This window comes from Balaenoptera ricei, chromosome 2 (assembly GCF_028023285.1).
Source record: "Balaenoptera ricei isolate mBalRic1 chromosome 2, mBalRic1.hap2, whole genome shotgun sequence".
Taxonomy (NCBI): Eukaryota; Metazoa; Chordata; class Mammalia; order Artiodactyla; family Balaenopteridae; genus Balaenoptera; species Balaenoptera ricei.
Genome location: NC_082640.1, coordinates 37,468,520 through 37,488,625, shown reverse-complemented (window position 1 = coordinate 37,488,625; position 20,106 = coordinate 37,468,520). Strand labels below are relative to the sequence as shown.

Below are 20,106 nucleotides of genomic sequence, written 5' to 3'. Positions count from 1 at the left end.
TATCTCATTAATGTTTTTTAATATTGATTCTATGTTGAAACAATAATATTTTGGATAGATTTGGTCAAATAATTATTTAAATTATTTAAATAATATTAAAATTAATTATACTGGTTTCTTTTTCTTTAATGTGGCTACTAGAAATGTTTAAATGACATATGTGGCTCACATTATATTTCCAATGGACAGTGCTGCCTTAGACCATTTGTGAAATAACACTATCTTATGCTGCAGCAACTAGGAAAAAGAATAACAATGGACTTCCCAGAAGAACACTGAACTGTATCTAAGCCCAGTTTATCTTCAAGATCTAATCTTTTTTTTTTTAAATTTATTTATTTTTGTCTGCGTTGGGTCTTCGTTGCTCGTTGCTACACGCGGGCTTTTCTCTAGTTGTGGCGAGCGGGGGCTCCTCTTCGCTGCGGTGCGCGGGCCCCTCATGGCGCTGGCCTCTCTTGCTGCGGGGCACGGGCTCCAGGCGTGCGGGCTTCAGTAGTTGTGGCTCGCGGGCTCTAGAGCGCAGGCTCAGCGGCTGTGGCGCACGGATTCAGCTGCTCCGTGGCATGCGGGATCCTCCCGGACCAGGGCTCAAACCCGTGTCCCCTGCACTGGCAGGCGGACTCCCGACCACTGTGCCACCAGGGAAGCCAAGATCTAATCTTTTCAAGGAAAATTTTTGCTTCTCTTTTTACACTCCACTCAGCTCAAAGAAAGTAAGTATCTCAGGTACCTGAAATTCGGAGGCACTGTTCCGCAGCTGGCTCACATTGGGTAAGGATCCTCCATGGTACTGTGTAAGGCGCAGTTGCTGAAGCTTCTGAAATTGAACCTGGGAACAAAGACATTTCAAAGCTGTTGAGAGATGACAGCAAAGATCTGAAAGAAGCATCAAAGTATGGTGTTGTGTAGCGAAATGGTTCAAGAGTGAAAGTCTTGGCTTCGATTTCTTCTCTACTTAAAACCTTTCAGGTTTCCAGTGCTTTCTGGGTTTTGATTAGTCTGTTTTTGGAAGGAATTTACCCCTGTGCTAAATGTCCCAGCCATGACAGTGAGGTACTCTTGCACGGTCTTTGAGTGTATGTGTGTGGAGGCACAGCAACAAAAGAATTTCTTATAAAAAACTAAGCCACTGTCCATGACAGTGGACAGTGTCCACTCTAACACATTGACTATCTTCCCTTCTCCATGCTCTTTTCCAGTCTCCTTTTACATTTATGTGTAATAACTCCACGGTGGTGATCACAACATAGGTACAATCTTGCATGCTTACATCATAACTCTTTTCTATGATATTACATAAGCATTTTTAATGGCTATATAACATTTCTTCTTCTGAATTATTTCCTTAGAACACATTGCAAAGAGTGATTACTAAGTCTCTGGGTTTGGGCCTTTTGATGGCTCTCCATACACACTGCCAAAATGTTTTCCCGGAGGGTATACCAATGTATATATGACAAAACAGTTTGACCAAAAACTCACTAACACTGGATATTATCATTAATTGGGGAAAAGAAGGAGGCCAACTGAACAGGTATAAAATGGTATCCCACTGTTTTAATATGCTTTTCTTCTGTAAGTTCTTCCTTGCTTCATTTTTCAAAAGGCAGTAAACTGGTTACAGTTTTGTAAACCCCAGAGTGGTCCAATTTGGCCTTTAAGAGTTCTGCTTCTAAAATAATAAATTACCTCTGTGGTTATGTAACCCTTGGCACTTGTAATTCATGTAGGGAAGAAAGGGTAGATAGGAACTCCGAGGCAGATTTTTACCCTTTCATTACTCTCTTTGTCTAATAATAATAAAAACTACCAGATATGAGCCCCTAAGATGAGCCAGATGCTGTCCTCAGACGCTCTGCCCACTTTATCCCTAACCCTCTCAGCAATCACCAAGGGAGACCACATGATCCTGCTTTTACGAACGTGGAGACCCAGACTCAGGGAAGTTCAGACACCTGCCCAAGGTCACACAGCTAGAGGAGGCTGAGCTATGGCTAACTCAAAACCCACATTCTTATTTCTGCCATGTACCTTTCCTTTGTTCCATTTCTCCCTCAATGATCATACTATTCACAAGCTCAGAGGAAAGTGAAGTTTGGTTGACCAAAAGCATCGCTGCACCTATGAAGCGCTCTGATTTTTTGTTTTTACATTTATTATGAACATTTTCAAATACGTACAAAATAGAGACGAGTACAATGAAACCCCATCTCTTCATCTTCCAGCTCCAACAATGATCAACTTACATCCAATCTTGATTCATCTTTACCTCCTCCAAAACCCACTGCACTCCACTGAAAGAAATCCAGGCATCCTAGCATTCCATATTTCAATATGCATCTCCAAAGATAAGGACTTGTATCTGTTTGGAAGTTTTAAAGGCATATAAAACCCTTTGGCAGCCTTAACTTACTTATACCCACAGTACTTGATTTCTCAAACATACTGCACAGTAAAACTCTATTAATCAAAACCCAGATCTGAGAGCCAAATATGAGAAGGAAGCCATGATGAGCTTTTCCCATCTATCAGCTAAGTTATAAAGTCTCAGCTTTTGATCTTGACATTCTCAACCAGAAACATTTGACTCTATCCTTGAAAGTCTCTCGACAAAATTCTCAGCCCCCTTGATCTAAAGTCTTTGATTCCTTCTTGCATCAATCCATCCACTTAGTCACTTACATAAAAACGTTTAACTGTGTATCAGGTACTGTGCCAGGCGCTAGCTTACTAAGATGAATACGTGCCAAAGTTCCTACCTGCAGGGAGTTCTCACAAAGGCTTCAACTCTTATCCAAAAACCTTGACACTTCAACCAAGCTAAATTCTAAATCTAGCTAGAGGTTTGCCTTCAACTGAGCTTGAGGCCCTCTCACGGTCGTCCATATCTGCTGTCCCTACCGAAGTGCCCATTTCTAGAGTCTTCAGAGATGGTCGTGCTATAGTAAAAAGAGCACTGGCTTTGGAACGGGAAGACCTGACTTTGTAACCCGGAGCTCCCACGTGGTTGCGCAGATTATTCTGCTGCCTACTTCACAAAGATGATGGAAGGATTAAAACAGAGAACAGACATGACACTGGTGTGTAAAGTGTACAGGTCTGGACAACTGCTCAAAATATTATCATTATTGCTGATATCCTCAACTACCTCCTAAACCCTTGAGTAATTCTGACACTTTTCTCCTTTGAAATTTAGAGCCATTGAGCTAGAAAGAAACTTAGAGACTGTCTTCAATAGCGTCATGCTTACTGATGAGGAAAATGAGGACCAAAGGATGATTAGCCTGAGGCAGAGGTCATGGACTGGCAGGCAACAGGACATGGTTAGCCTAGAGAGTTCTGTTTGACCCACATGCTACTGACCCACTCAGTGTTTTAAATTTTTAAATTGCAAGAAGCCACAAAAATCTGGATCTCCATCTTCTCTTGATTGAAAGATCTAACGGCACTGAATCCATATTCTTCATGGCAACAATGCGTGGAGCTGAGAAGTGCCTGCCCCCTTAGACAGGGCTTGGGTTCTCCAGTTTGCCCGTGTCCTCACTGTACCCTGTTACTCCTCCACTATGGCCCAAGATCAGCTACCATTTACCATCTCATTCCTCGCCCCTCCACTCATTTTCCTGATCTGCCTCACCCAGTACCTTGAGTTAGCAACTTTTAGCCTATAGTCACACACTTTTAGTGGAATTTCCTCCAATGTCTATATGAAATGAGATCTAAGTCTCACTAATTCCTTTTTGAAAAAGTCTTGTAATAGTCAACACAATCCCAGAAGGCCTTTTCACAGAAATTGATAATTCTAAAATATGTAGATGTGCGAATGACCTAGAGTAGCCAAAGCAATTTTTAAGAACAGTAAAGGTGGAAGACTTGAGTTACCTCATTTCAAGACTGACTATAAAGCTATCATAATCCAGGCAATGTGCTATTGTTCAAAAGAGAGATGAACAGATCAATAGAACAGGAGAGAGTCCAAAAATAGACCGACGTATACATGGCCAGTTGATTTTTGACAAGTGTCAGAGCAATTCAATGGAGAAGGAAAACTGTTTTCAACAAATGCCGCTGGTACAATTAGATATCCTAATGGGGGAGAAAAAGCAGTTGAGTATATAGACATTCAGTGTGACAACCATAATCAAACCCCAGCTCTGCCTCTTACCAGCCATGCAACCTTACGTCTCAAATCTGTTTGCTCTCCCACAAAATGAAGATCGCTCCAGATACACAGTCCACAGGGTTACTGTGAGAACTACATGAGATAATGAATGTAAAGTGATCAGCACAGTGGCTGGCAAAGAGATAACGCTCCATATTCAGCCCAAATCTAATCTTTCTAGTCTCCTCTATTCCTCTCTGAGGCCTCACTATGCCATAACGTATCTATTGTTTGTTTTAATATAAAAGTAATAGTTTTTCCCAAATATTCCAGCAAAATTAACACTCCAGGTTGATGTGCTATTGATCGTGTGGTTTCTCAACACTACCAGTTGTCCTTCAAAGCCAAACTTCTTGAACAAGTTCCCAACCCTGTCCCACTTCCTCCATTCAAGGCCTCAGTGCCTCACAACCTCCCTTCCACCCAGCACACTGTGGACACGGTGGCTCTCACCAAGGTTACCAACGACCTCCACATGACTGGACCAAAGAACGCGTCCTTATCACATCAGACCAAGTCAGCAGCACGGGGCTCGGCTGGTCCACATCCCTTCCTCTTAACCATAATCCTCCTGGCTCTTCTCCTACCTCTCTGGTTGCTCTTCAGTCTTCTTTGCTGGCTCCTCCTCCTCTACCTCCCCTTTAAATGGTGGCGCTCCTTGGGCTTCTCCTAGGCCCTTTCCATGTTTCACTCTATGTATAGCAGGGGTTACAAACTCAAAAGCCTACGGGTGCCAAGTATGGAAGATAAGTAAGTGAAGCGGCCTAGAATCACTGTGAGGAAACCATAGGAAGTGACAGGGACTGTGGCAAACCGAAGGACACATCCGTGCCCTGTCTAAGGGGGGGCAGCGGCTATGCAACTCCAGGCAATCGCTGCCATGCGGAAATGTAGGGTAAGTGTTGTTAGATGACCTCTTTTTTCAAAAGAAGCCAGAGTCCAGATTTTAATGTAAAATCACAATATTCACTGTTGGCCCTAATTGAAAAAAAAAAAAAAAAAAATCAGAGGGCCAAATTAGAATTTAGGCCACCAATTTCTAAGATCTTTTCTAGAAATTCTTCCTAGGCAGCAGAATCTACTCCTGCTGCTACACACCAAAGATTCTCACTAGTCTAGACTTCTCTCCTGAGCTCCAGGACCATATATACAACTATCTGCTGGCCCATCTCTACTTAAATGCCTCACAGGCACCTCAAACTCAGCCTCTCCTGACACTGAGTCAGCTCTCACCTTGCTCCTGCCAGTGCTCCCTCTCTTAGCGGAGGATACCCTGAAATGGCTCAAGTCCAAAAGCTGGGGATCATCCTGAGTCCTCCCTCTCCCTCACCTCCCTCATCCATTCACCAAGTCTGGTCCTTTCTACTTCCTAAGTATCAGTCTGTTCACCTCTCTGCCTCCCTGTTGCTACCACCCTTGCCAAATGCCACCATCACATCTCCTAGACTCCAAAGGATTTCCCTGCTACCTCCTCCTCCGATCTATCCTACATTCTGGAGCTAGAGGCATTCTTCCAAAATGCGAATCTCCCCCGGTTCAACCCCTTCAATGACTTTCCATTGTCCTTAGGATCAAGTCCCAAATCCCCATGAATGCCTCATCTCAAATTACCCTCCTCATCCCCTTGCTGAACCTGTCCCCTGTGCCTAAAACACTTACCCTTCCTCAACACACGAGCATATACCCTCACATGCCTTCCCCACTCCCACTAACCCTTTACGCCACTAGAAGAGGTGAGGACTCCCTACCATACACTCCCAACTGTTCCCCTTTCGTACTATTCATCAAAATATTCCTGACTTGTCAAATGAATGTCTTCCCCATTAAACCCTAAAATCTATGACGAGACACTACTATATCCCCAGTGTCCATCCTAACCCCCAGCACACACTAGAGACTCAAAAAGTATTTGCTAGACAAATTAATAAGATCTTTGAAGCAAGGTACCATGTCTTCACCTCCCCCCACCCCTACACCCCCCACTGGGGACTCAAGTACCAACAAATTAATGAATGAACAAAGGAACAGCCTCTTTCCAGGCATATCTGCCTCCACTTTTTTCCCTCTCCTTATCATCCCAGGTACCACCATTGAACTGATCCTCCTAGCATTCTCTTCTCAAAAATTTTCCATTGCTTCCAGGTAAGGCTGAACCCCTAAAGCTAGAGTGAAAAATTCTCCATAATCTAATCTATCCCACCAACTAAACAAATAGGATTTAACTCCAACTCTGAAGGACTGACTCTGATTATATGGAGAGAGTCGAAGCCCAACACAGACTCAGAAAGGAAAGAGTACCTAGATTGATTAGTGATGTCTGTTCCATTTATAAGCATGCCCACCATGGGCTAGTAATGGAAAATCAGTATGTCTGCCATCTGGTTATCAATAATGAACTGGATAGATTCTTCTCCATCTGAGATCTTTGGACCCTTGTAGGTTCAGACATATGCTTGGGGATCTACGAGTTCTCTACAAGAAGTGTTTCAGTTTTATAATTTCATTATGAAAGTTACCCTTAAAATTTTAAATAAGCAAACATTACTAGGCATATATTTCACAAATACATAGTGAAGATTAAAAAAAAAAAAAAAAAAAAAACATTACTAGGCAAATTCAGTGTTATCGTTTGCCTTTGTGTTTATGAACACAGTGGAGCCAAGTAGTATTTATTATTTTACTTGCAATTGGTAGAGAGTAGAAAAGAACATACGCAGAATTAACATGTAAATAATGCCCTGTACAAGGTGAAGGACAAAATGACATCATAATTTTATAGCAATTAGAATAGAGAAAAGTGGTGGCTGAATTGAGTTATCATATGGGGCAGAGTTGATCAGGCCTGCTAAACTCAAGAGAATCTGAGCTATAGGGTTTAGCACTATCTATATATATTTCTTCTCATCATGATAGAAATGTTAAGTACAAGAGGTATTTCACTTTCTCCTTAACCTCGCTAAAAGAAAACACCATCAAAAATATGATACGGAAAAAAAAAAAAAAAAAATGATACGGGGGTGGGGGAAAAAATATGATAAATGGCAAGTGACACCTAGCCTCAGGAGTGGGGGACCATGACAGGGTGTGGGGTGAACTGTGGCCAACCAGAGAATACATGCTCCATTTGAGGGGGCAGCCATCACCCAGCTCCAGCCAGTTGGTTGTCACATGGGAAATCAGGATGAGTGTTATCGGGTCTCCCAATTTTAAATGTATATAAATATATTTTTAAAATAGAGAGAAAGAACGAAATTTTGATTGTACACTAAAATCTCCAACTTTGATTTCTATGAAAAATCTCCCAATTCTGGCAACAGACTCTAGAAGTTTTCCCAAGCACCAATGGCCAAAAAATATTGCGTCTGCTGCTCAGCGAGCCAGGGGCCACCAGTTTGCGACTCGGCTCTCAATTCTCCTTCAGGCTGCCCCCAACCCCGCCCCCGCTTCTGTACATCCTCCCCCATCCTCCTGACGGTCCTTCAAGGTCAGCATTCAGGATCCTCAAGGCCTGGCTGCCCCGCTCACGCTGACCCTCCTTCTCTGCAGTTCTGCGCGGACACTCCTGTTGGCTCTCCATCCTCCACTGCCTCCCTCGACAGTTACCTAACCTCGCCGGGTGTTTGTCCCGGCTGGCGCCTTATTCCTTCTGGACCCTCCTCCGTCACCAGCAACGCTGTACACCTTCCCAGTTCTCATGAACCATCGGGGCTGAAGTCAGTAAACCGGACCGATACAGCACCTCCATGGAGGAAGAGTAGCAAAGCCCCACACTCGACATGGAATCACATCTCGATACCCAGACAGACCCCAAACCAGCCCGGGGCCGGACCTGGATTCACTGGTGCGCGGAGCTCTCCCGAAGGAGCGGGTGGGAGCCTCGGGCCCTCCACGCCGAGCAGTCCGGGAGGACTCGCGGTCGGTGGATGTTCGGAGCAGTGAGAAGCCGCACCGCCCGCCTCCGAGCTGTTTGTGATTTCCTCTCCGGGCTCCCGGTCACCCTCCCCCTTAGGCCGCCCTCACTCGGCGGCCCGCCTTCCCGGGCTCGGCCCCTTCCCATCTCCCCGTACACACTGCCCCGTGACCCTCCCACCTCCGCGGCAACAGCAAACCGCCAGCGGGTGTCGGAAGGCGGGCAAGCGCCGAGGCCGCGGCCGCGCCGGCCCCGCCAGCCCCGCTCCCGGGTTCCACTCCGCGGGCGCGACCCCGCCCGGCCCCGCCGTCGCCTCGGCCCCGCGACCTCTCACCCGCCGCGCGGGGCCCGCCCGCGGCCGTGGCCGCCCGCCCGCGCCGGCCCGGGCCCTCACCCGCGACAGGGTGAGGTCGGTCATGAGCTGCTCGAAGGCCCGCGTCTCCTCGGCCTGCCGCTGCGTGTGCAGCGCGATCTTCTCACTGAACTTCCGCGGGTTGGCGCTGCCCGAGCCCGGCGAGGCGGCCATGGCGCGGGCCCGGCGCCGGCAGGAGGGGGGAGACGGCGGGCGCGGACCCTGCGCCTCGGCCCACCCGTCCGTCCGCAGGCCGCCCCGGCCGCCGCCCGAAGCCCGTCCTCCGGCGCGACCCGGCAGAGGAGCCGCCGCGGCCCCACCGCCAGCGAGCGGCCGGGAGCGCGCCGAGGTCCGCCCCCGCGCGCCCAGCCCCGCCCTCGGCGCGGCCCGCCCGCCGCCCGGCCCAGACCCGGCTCCGCGCCAGCCACCGGAGGGCTTTCCCCGGCGTCCCGAGCCGGGCTCGCGACCCGCCACGCAGACACCGAGGAAACCCCGTCAGCAGAGCAAAACGCATCCGACGTGAGGGAGCAGCTAGGGTACCATTTTACCAAAACGCTCCCTCGTAGGGACGTCCTGGCCTTTGGATTTACGTTACAATTTTAGAACAGTTTTAACATCCTTCTCGCCCGTCTTCCTTCCAGTTATGCTGATTTCCTTCAGTGGGTGAAAACGGGGCGACCTACGCTTGAGCAATCCTCTCCCTTAGTTCCCACACTCTGGGGCCTAACGTCTGCCCTCCGTCCTCTGCCTCCCAGCCCGCTTCCTCCCTCGATTTGTGTCGCTGACAGTCCGCTCAGGCCCACCCAAGAAAAAAGTTACTAAATATGGATCTCAGTTTCTAAAACCATCTCCCGGGTTGCCCGAACTTGAGCCGGGGGCACCCTCCTCGCTCCTCGGCCCCGGCCCCTTTTCCAGGCTCTTTTCTGAGCATCCGTGGCCTCTGCAGACTCCAGCTCCAGTCAGACGTCAACTCCCCGTTTATAACTAGCTTCTCAGCCTCAACGGTTTTCTCCCTCTCCTGCAGCCCAGAAGCTCCTCTCCGTATAGATGTGGCTGTGTGTAAAGATGTCCTGGACGGCTCTGAGAGTGTGTCTGCGTTTTGTAAATTAGGAACTATTAGGGACACGCAGAAGAGTGCAGAAAATGATGTTAGCGACACCTACGCCCTCCACTATCAAGATTAAATGTATCAAAACATTTTGCTTCAGTTACTTGGTATTTATTAAAGAAATAGAAAATTAGACAGAAGTAAAACCCGACCCTTATTCTTTCTCCTTCCTCCCTAGAGATTGTCACCGGGCTCAAGTTGGTACGTATCACTCACATTCATGTTTTTACACTTTTACTATATACGATGTATGGCTCCACCAACTGCATATGAAATACCAAATTTGGCTTTAAACATCATGCTGAATAACCTTTTGCAACCTTTTCCATTTACTATTGTTTTTGAAATTCATTTGCGTTGGTTCATTTGTTTTAATTACTGTGTAGTATTTCATTGTATTTTTCATATGTCTCAGATTTTTTTTAGAAAATTTAATATGAGAACATATCTCTATTAGCTAGAGGTTAGCTTGTTTTATTAAGTATAACTGGATTTATTTCTTCTGTTTTATTTCGTGCCATCTACCATGCTTTTTCTTTATATTTTATTTTCTGCTTTCCTGTTACATTGGGTTCAGTTTCAGAGAACAATTCATTCTAGATAGTTTAAGTATAAAAGGGTATAGGGTATAAAATGGCTTAAGGACTTGTTTGGAGGGCTGAGGAAGCAGACTCCAGGTTGAACGGTTCAGAAATGACCTTGAGAGACATGCTGCAGAACCAGGCCACCAAAAGAGCCACTGCCTCTTCTAAAATCTGGAAGCCACCTACTGAATTGGAGAGCTGTCACTACACTTGCCACCTCCTGAACCATATGAGAAGAAGCCACTGTAGAAAAATCTGACAGTCCTCACCAATAGAAACAGCACATACACAGTCTCAGCTTCACTTCCACCTTACAAATCCAATAAGAGAGAAAATTGGCTTGGAAGTGCCAAAATTGCATCCAGAATTCTAGCTGCAATAACATCTAGGAAATGTAGCCTTTCAGCTTCTGAAATATAGGAAGGCACAGAAGGACACTGGAATGGATGTTGAGCTAAATCCTCCATTTTCGTCCACCAATTCACCAATGCAAGGATCTATCATATCGAATTCTATTGCACTGAATGACTGTTTTTTATTTCCATGTTTCCGTTATCTAATTTGGAAGATAGTCATCCTACTTCTATTCTTATTATGGTTAATCTAATCTTTTTCCATTTAATTTTTTAATCAAATAAATACATGTGGATTTTTTTAACAATTGTTTTACAAGGCATACAATTTTAAAAAGAAGTAATGCCCAATCCCACTGTAATAAGTTTTTCCTGCTGTTTTGTGATTATTTTTCAGTTTTAGATGCTGACTATTCATTTTCTATTATGGGAAAGGATGCTTTGGCTCTTTTGTGCCCCCCACAAAAATATGATTTTCCCTGCTCCCATTCTTTCAATGTAGTTATATGATAATTCTTGGTAAGTCAATATTAAGTGTTTACACAGTATACTATAGTTCCATTTTTATACAACTTTTCTGAGTTAAAAACTGCCTTTGTTTTTTATTTGCTTAGATTTCTCTCAACTCGTTAGAAATGCTTTCCCAAACTCTGATTTATAGTATTTGGATTTTCAGCCCTGTTCCTCCCCTCTTCTGGTGCCTCTGGTCTTCTTTCTAAAAAGTTCCCAGAATTGTGAAAGACATTACTGAACCCATGAATGATCAGTTTTGGGGGAACTTCTCTCCTAGAGCACTTTGCCTTCCTGCTCCATCCTGGACTGGTTGCTCTCCAGGCCTGCTGCACTGCTATCTGCTTGGCTGACCTCACCATCATCCTGAGGGTTCCCTTCATCTGCTGTCTTCTGACCTCTGCCTCCTGTGTCCCAAGTTGTCCTCTTGCTCCGTGTACTGCTTCATGTTAGTGGAGGACATTCTCCAATAGTTTCCTAAGAAAGAATACATAAAAGATAAAATCCTTGAGAATTTGTGTGTATGCAGATGTTTTTATTTTTCCCTCAGACTTAATTGATATTTTGGCTAAGAATAGTCTTCTTCATCGGAAATCCTTTTCATTTAGTTCTTTGAATGCATTGCTTCACTGTTTTCTCACGTCCAGTGTTGCTATTGGGAAGGCCACTCACATTCTGTTTCCCTTTCCTTTGTAGATGACCTGGTTTTTCTGAGGGCTGTTATTGTTTATCTATTTTCATTCCCCCTACCCCCGATTCTCTGAAGGCTTCGTGTTCTGATATTTTATGATGCTGTGCCTTGGTGTGGGGATTTTGTTGTTTGTTGTTCATTGCACTGGCATTAGGTACGTGTGTGGAACCTGGACACTCATGCCCTTTAGTTCTGGGAAACTGTCTTATCTTTTTGATAATTTTCTTCTCTTTATTTTCTTTACGTTCTTTCTTTCTGGAAATTCTGTTGGTCAGTTAATGGATCTCCTAGATTGCTCTTCTAATTTTCTCATCTTTTCTCTCCTATTTTCTATTTCTGTCTTTTGTTGTTGTTGTTCTATTTCCTGCTAAATTTTCTCAACTTTGTCTTTCAACCCTTCTGTTAAACTTTTATTTCTGTTAGTGTATTTTTAATTTCTGAATGCTCTTTCCTGATTTTTGAAATTTTTAAAAATAGCATCCTGTACTCATTTCATGGGTGTGCTATTAATTATAGGTTATTTCTGTTTTTACATTTTCTTCTACTCCTTGTATTGTCTGTCTCTGTTTTGTCTGAGTTTTTCAGTTTGTTCATTTTGGTCTCCATCTAGAGGCTTTCCTCAAACCTCTGGTGATCCTGACTCCATTCATAATTAAGACAGAGACACTAAATATGTATAGATTCCTTGTTTCTGGAAATTAAAATGTTTTAAAATAAATATTTTTATATATTCTGTAGCAGAGATTGCTGATTGTCTCCCAATATTCATTCTTCCCTCCTTCCTTTATTAAAAGAAATACTGAGCTTTAGCTGGGTGCTTCACTGCCCAGCTAAAGTCAGCTAAAGACTACATTTCCCATTCTCCCTTGCAACTAGGTATGGTCATGTGACTGTGTTCCTCCCAACAGATGTTAGCAGAAGAAATATAGGCAACTTTGGGATCATGCCCTTAAATGTAAAGGAGAATGGCCTTTTTCCTCTTCTTCTCACTGGCTGGAATATGGATGTGGTAACTAGATCAAGAGCAGCTATCTTAGACCATTAGATGAAAACTATGTGTTCAGAATCACAGAATGATGGTAGCAAAGGCACCTGGGTTCCCAGCCCTGGGGAACCACAATGTTAGCTCTAAACTGCTTCTAGACTATAACATCACTGAGAGATAACCATTGGTTTTGTTTAAAGCCCTGTTATTTTGGCCTTTGTTACAGCAACCAAACCAGTACCTGTTATACTTAAATAGAAAAAATTTTGTAAACATATCAAGATATGGTTAACAACAGTTGTCTTTGGGGATGTAGGGACTACTGGGAAACTTACCTTACACTTTACACATTTCTAAATTATATGCAATTCTAAAGACAAGTGTGTATTACTAGTAAAATCAGAAAAAAGAAAGATGGTACAAATATCAATTATTTTTATTTTTTAAAATTTATTTATTTATTTATTTTTGGCTGCGTTGGGTCTTCATTGCTGCGCACGGGCTTTTTCTAGGTGCGGCAAGCGGGGGCCACTCTTTATTGCAGTGCGCGGGCTTCTCATTGTGGTGGTTTCTCTTGTTGCGGAGCATGGGCTCCAGGAGCGTGGGCTTCAGTAGTTGTGGCATGTGGGCTCAGTAGTTGTGGCTCACAGGCTCTAGAGCACAGGCTCAGCAGCTGTGGTGCACGGGCTTGGTTGCTCCGCGGCATGTGGGATCTTCCCAGACCAGGGCATGAACCCATATCCCCTGCATTGGCAGGCAGATTCTTAACCACTTCGTCACCAGGGAAGTCCCTGGGGAGTTTTTAAAATTTGTTTTGTTTTGTTTTTTCTCTTGGGCAGGTCAGTTTCTCCTGCCTAAAGAATCTTCCAGTTGACTATCCAGGAGTATAAATAAACTGCTGGCATTCTGAGAGTCATGTGGGAAAAAAAAAGAGCTAAGGGTCTCACTATTTGATGTGTTGACTTGCTGTTACTCACTCTGTTTTCAGACAGCACCTCACTCTAGCTTTTTCTTTGCCTCACCCTGAGTCCAGAACATCTCTGGCTCTGCTTCCCCAGAGTTAACCTCCTGTCTACACTCCTGGTGGAAAGGAGTCATCAGGTTGCTTTGAGCAGTTGGGGAGGGGATCTGGGTGTCTAACTGCTCCTCGTATACACTTTTGACCAACATTTGTATTTTCAGCTCTATCCCTCCCCTCTTCTGGTGCCTTTAGTCCTCTTTCTGAAGTTCTTTGGTGTAAATCATCTTGCTTCTTATTAGCTTTTCCCCTTTCCCCTGGTTCTCAGGCACTTTGGTTTCAGCTTTTTATGTTCTGCTTTGTCAGTTACCATTGGTCCATGGGATGGGGGGAGGGGGGCATGGCTAGGCCTGCTACGGGAAAGCCCCTAGCTGGACAAAACTTAAAAGTTATACGTAGAAGTGCTGGGAGGGTTTAAAAAAAAAAAGTTAAAAGTAAAGGCACAGGCAAGGAGAGATTGCATAAGTTGGACACACTAAGAATTTCAGGACCATGAACCTGGACCCAGAATCAGGACCCAAGTGACCTGGCTTGCAGAGTGGCAAAATTATTTCCCTATGTGCTACCGTAACCTAAGTTGTTTCCAAGCCCTGATATGGCTGCTCTGGCAGGAGTAGAATTTAAAACTGGGAGCTTTATATTGAAGCTCCTCAGGCCTGTTGACCATTGCTACCGCCATCTGAGCATCCCCTAAGAGGAATAGAAGTGAACTGGGAATCCACACTCACTGAGATGTATCATTTGTCTAAGTCAGGGATTGGTAAACTTTTTGCTGTAAAGGGGCAGATAGTAAACATTTTAGGTTTTGCAGGTCATCTGGTCTTGTCGCCTTGTAACTCCTCACCTTTGCCATTGTATCATGAAAGCAGCCATAGACAACACATAAATAAATGGACGTGGCTTAATTCTAATAAAACTTTATTTACAACAGCAGACAGTGGGACAGATTTGGCCCATTGACTATAGTTTGCTGACCACTGGTTGTCTAAGTTGTTCTCATACCTCTTCATTCTTCATAGAGATTGTAGGACTTCCCTGGTGGTGCAGCGGTTAAGAATCCGCCTGCCAATGCAGGGGACACAGTTTCGATCCCTGGTCTGGCAAGATCCCACATGCCACGGAGCAACTAAGTCTGTGCGCCACAACTACTGAGCCCACACACCACAACTACTGAAGCCCATGCGCCCTAGGTCCCACGTGCCGCAACTACTGAGCCTGCGTGCTGCAACTACTGAAACCCGTGCTCATAGAGCCCGTGCTCCACAACAAGAGAAGCCACTGCAATGAGAAGGCCGCGCATCGCAACAAAGAGTAGCCCCTGCTCACCACAACTAGGGAAAGCCTGTGTGCAGCAACAAAGACCCAACACAACCAAAAAATAAAATAAAATAAAAAAATAAAGATTGTAAAAGAATTGCTCATTATCTGTGAGTATCAGTTATTTTCAGGTCAAACTCAGAACTTAGAGTTGTTTTTTTTTTTGGTCTTCTGGTCTCTTTTGTTGCTGTTGCTCTTAGCTTAATTTCTGTTCCTTTGTAGATAATGTCTCCTCTCCTTGGTTACTTTGCAGTTTTGTAACAATATGTCAAGACATGGATTTTTTGTTTTGTTTATCTTGTTTGGAACTCAGTATATTTCAATCTGAATACCTATATCATTTAGAATTAGATTTAGCTGTAACAGAAAACCTCCCAAAAAGTAACCTTAAACAATACGAAAATTCATTTCTCTCTTGTGTAAAAGTCAAGGTACTATCCTGTTGCTCTGCCATTCACACCCTCACCTTCATGATACAAGATGGTAGTATCTCCACGCTAAGCAGCAATACACAGGAGGGTGAAAAGAAAGGGAGAAGGGCACATGCATTCTGTCCCTTTAAGGAAGGTTCTCATAAGCTGCTACATGAACTTCCTTTTATATCCATTCCATTGAACAGAACTTAGTTACATGGCCATACCTAGATACAAGGTAGATGTGTCCAACTAAAAATCAGGATTCTATTATGATGGAACAGTGGTTCTCAAACTTTAGCATTCATCAGAATCACTGGGGAGCTTCTTAAAACACAGATTGCTGAGCACCTTCTGAGGCTCAAATTCTTCTGATCTCAGAAACCTCTGAGTTTCTGACTCAGTATGTCTTGGATGGTGGGGAGAATTTGCATTTATTTAATATAAATTTATTTATTTAATTTATTTATTTTTGGCTACGTTGGGTCTTTGTTGCTGCACGCAGGCTTTCTCTAGTTGCAGCGAGCGGGGGCTACCCTTTGTTGCGGTGTGTGGGCTTCTCACTGTGGTGGCTTCTCTTGTTGCAGAGCACGGGCTCTAGGCGCACAGGCTTCAGTAGTTGCAGTATGTGGGCTCAATAGTTGTGGCTCGCGGGCTCTAGAGCACAGGCTCAGTAGTTGTGGTGCACGGGCTTAGTTGCTCTGCGGCAACTAAGGGGGATTGTGGGATCTTCCCAGACCAGGGATCGAACCTGTGTCCCCTGCATTGGCAGGTGGATTCTCAACCACTGCGCCACCAGGGAAGCCCAGAATTTACATTTTTAACAAGTTCTCAGGTGATGCTGATGCTGCCTGCTCTGGGACCTCACTTTGAGGACCATTACTTTTAGATGCCAGGAAAACAGATACTGAAGAACAACTGGAAGACCCTGCTACATGTCTTCCAAGTGTTCCAAAAATTTTTCTAAAATCTCTTTAAATATTGCTTCTTCTCCATATTTGTTCTTTCCCTGTAGAAGTTCAGTTAGATGCATATTAAACATTTCCATTCTATCCTTCATGTCTTTTTACCTCCCTTTTATATTTTTCTACTCTTTTTGTGTGTGTGTGTGCTACGTTCTAGGTAATTTCATCAGATCTATCTTCCACTTTACTAACTTCTCTTTTCAGCCATGTCTAATCTGCTGTTTAACCTATCCATTGAGTTTTTTCTTCCTCAAGGACTGTTTTCCCATCTACAAACTCCATTTAGTTCTTTTTCAAATCTGCCTACTCTTTACTCAGAGTCCTGTTCTTTTCTTATCTTTTTATTCCTTCTTTTATGCCTTTAGTTATACTAATTTTATATTTCCTTTCAGCATGTAGTTCTATTATTTCAAGTTTGGGGAGCTCTAATCCTGTTTGTTGTATTTGCTGGCTCTTATTTATGGTGGATTGTTTCCTAATGTTTTTAACTATGCTTTCATCTTTAGGAAGGTTCAATTATCTTACCCCATGGGTATCCTGGGCAGTGGGAATATGACTCAAATGTTGTTTTGTTTTGTTCCATGAGCTGCATGGGAATCAATTACTAGACCTGGGAATTTTATTACATAGAGACCATAAATTCAGCCCCTAAACCCATGTAGGGCCAAGTTTTTGGCTTTGCAAGGGGCTTCCCACCCCCGCCCCCAGAGCCCAGCCAGAGACAGTCAAGCTTCCTTATTAACTTTGCCTGTGGTAGAGTTTACCCTTTCAGGCTGGGATTTTACCCTACTTACAAACTAGTACATTAACCTGTTACTACTTCATGGATGCTGGCAGGAGGCATGAGATGCCTGGGTCAGAGACACTGCACAGCAAACAGCATGAGCATCATTTTTGTGTCAATTCCTCTTGCCCACCAAGTCCCACAGGGGTGATGCAGAAGGGCCCAGATGGACGCCTACACATGCAGTGGCTTCTGTCACAAGAGAGGAACCAAACTGCTCTTTGATTCAGAAGGCATTGCCTCATCCCTCAGAGTTGCTTGCTGCAAACACAACCCTGAGAAATGCCCCAGTAAAGAATGATCAGAGCTTTGTATTTGTGGCATAACCAGTCAGAATGTCCAGGAATGCTCAGGGCCTATAGAAGATCAAAATCACAGAAGGTGATTTTTACATAGGTGGTTTATGGGTCAAACCTTAGGAAATGCTGCCATTAAGAATGAAATCAGAGTGAATCAAAGAATTACTATGGGCTATGGTTTTCAAATGGAAAGTAATCGACTTCTTGGTATGGCAAACCCTCCCTCCACTCTTCTTTCACAGAGACCAGAAAGGCAGATGCCACTTCCAGGGCTCCCTCACAGATGGGCCTGGCCATATGACCAGCTTGGTTATTGAGACTTAAGGAAAAGCCAATTGGAAAGCTTCCCAGAAAACTTTGGTTTTCAGATAAAAGGGACATATTTAGCTGCAGTTAGCCCCTTTCTCCTTTATACTTTGAATACAGACATGCTGCCTGGAGCTATGGAGGCTTCTTGCAACCATGAAAAGAGAAAGCATAAAAACAAATTGAGTATTCACAAAGATAGAAAACAACCTGATCAGTGTTAGTATTGTGAGTAGCTAAACAAACACTTGCAACTGTTTTCTTCTAGACTTATGTGAAACAAAGATAACCCTATTTGTTTAAATCACTGTAAGTCTGTTTTCCATTTCTTGCAGCCAATTCCTGATGCACTTCGGTAAAGATCCTCATTTCTTTTTTTTCCTTTTTTTTTTTTTAACTTTTAATGTTTTCATAATTTCAGATTCACAGAAAAGTTGCAGATATGTAAAGAATTCCCATATACTCTTTACCCAGATTCCCAAATATTAACATTTTACTGCACTTGCTTTATTATTTCTTTCTCTCTATATATGTTCATTTTTTCTAAACCATTTGAGAGTAAGTTGATATGATGCCCCTTTATCCCTAAATATTTCAGTGTTTATTTCATAAAAACAAAGGTATTCGCTTACATAACCACAGTATAATTACCAAATCAGGAAATAATCTTTGATATAGCACTGTTATCTAATCTGCAGATATTATTTATTTAAAAATTTTGCAAACTGTCCCAATATAATATTATGGCAAAAGAAAATCTAGGATCACTCCCAATATTCAGTTGTCATGTCTCTTTAGTATCCTTTAATCTGGAACAGTTGTTCAGTTTTTGTTTGTCTTTCATGACTTTGAAAAGTTTTGAAGTGACAGGCCAGTTATTTTGTGGAATGTCCCTTAATTAGGGTTTGTCTTGTATGTCCTCATGATTAGTTTCACATTATGCATTTTTGGTAGGAACAGCACAGGAGCAATGTTGCATTCATAGTTTATCAATCAGGAGGCACACGATGTCAACTTGTCCTATTACTGATGTTAAGTTTGGATCATTTAGTTAAGATGCTCTCTGCCAGGTTTCTCCACTGTAAAGTTTCTATTTTTTCCATTAGTAGTCAATACAACTCTTGAAGGGAGACAGTCTGAGACCGCATAAATATTTTGTTACTCAATAAACTTGCACCCAACTAGTTTTAGCACTCATTAATGATTCTTGCCTTTTCCCCATTTATTTGTTTATATTAGAATGGGCTCATGAATTCTTATTTTATCCAATTGGGTTATAATCCGTTACTATTACTATTTTTATATTTAAATTATCCCAGCTTTAACCTTTAAGCTGGCTTCTGTGGCCTTTTAATATGCCCCCATCCATTTTTTAGTATTTTTTTCTTTTGGGGCACAAGATATTCTGGCCATCTTGTACTTTTTCTTCCCAGCCCCAGATCCAGCCACTTCTCCAAGCAGTCCTGGTTTCTTTTAGTGGAAAAGGGTGTTTGGGCACTGGTTCTTTTAATTTTTGGAACCTAGTCTTTCTGAGTTGGCTTTTTATGAGAGGAATTATCCTTTAATTTCTGTTACATCATCCTTTCAATTGTGTGCCTTTTCAACCCCTACCTCCAGATTTCCCCTCACCATCCAGATCTCAGTGCCTCTGTACCTGTAGGAACTGGGAATGTGTTTCTCCAGGGACAAAGGCCAGTGACTGTGAGCAATATAGTAAGTTTAGCAAGCATACATTTTTACATAATCATATCAAATTTATTTTCTAGAAAATAGGGCAAATTTTAGAATAACTGCAATTTAAGGCCAAAAGTGTTTCACAAATAATTTCACCAAACTCATATTGTTGAATGGGATCCAAAACTCTTTAGCAAAGGTGATATACAAATAAATATTTTTGATTTTTTGTTTCCTAAGTAATATTTAACAGTTATTGAGAGCTTAAAGTCAGGTTCTATTCTAGCCTCCTCTTTCTCCAGCATTTCACAGAGTGTGTTCCATGGAACATGAGTGTCATAGATGGCTAAGAGGAGCTTCCTGAAAAGTAGGAGGGGTGGGACTGCATAGTCAAATACATTTGGGGAAAGCTAGGCTGCACAAAGTTAAGCTGGTCTCTTGGCTGTGGGATTTCTCAAAGCTTTTTTATTTTTATTTATTTTTATTTTTAAAATTTTGGCTGCTCTGGGTCTTCATTGTGGCGTGAGGGCTCTTCGTTGCAACGCGTGGGCTTCTCCAGTTGCAGCGGGCGGGCTCCAGAGCACACGAGCTCAGTAGTTGTGGTGCGCGGGCTTAGTTGCCCCACGACATGTGGGATCTTAGTTTCCTGACCAGGGATCGAACCCACATTCCCTA

The 20,106-nt window shown here is 43.4% G+C and overlaps 1 protein-coding gene across 4 annotated transcripts in view; it reads right to left on the bottom strand.

Moving 5' to 3' along the window:
• Positions 1-8,734, bottom strand: part of CRTC3 (CREB regulated transcription coactivator 3) — a 109,326-nt gene extending 100,592 nt beyond the window's left edge. For all 4 annotated transcript variants that reach the window (XR_009500735.1, XM_059912419.1, XM_059912420.1 and 1 more), the window contains exons 1-2: positions 8,467-8,734; positions 731-829 (exon numbers count right to left, since the gene is read on the bottom strand). Coding sequence is in view for 3 of the 4 variants with exons in the window: in XM_059912419.1 (XP_059768402.1) it covers positions 731-829; positions 8,467-8,598 (231 nt within the window). In the remaining variant the exon portion in view is untranslated. The remainder of the gene's footprint in view (positions 1-730; positions 830-8,466) is intronic.
• Positions 8,735-20,106: the final 11,372 nt, after the last annotated feature.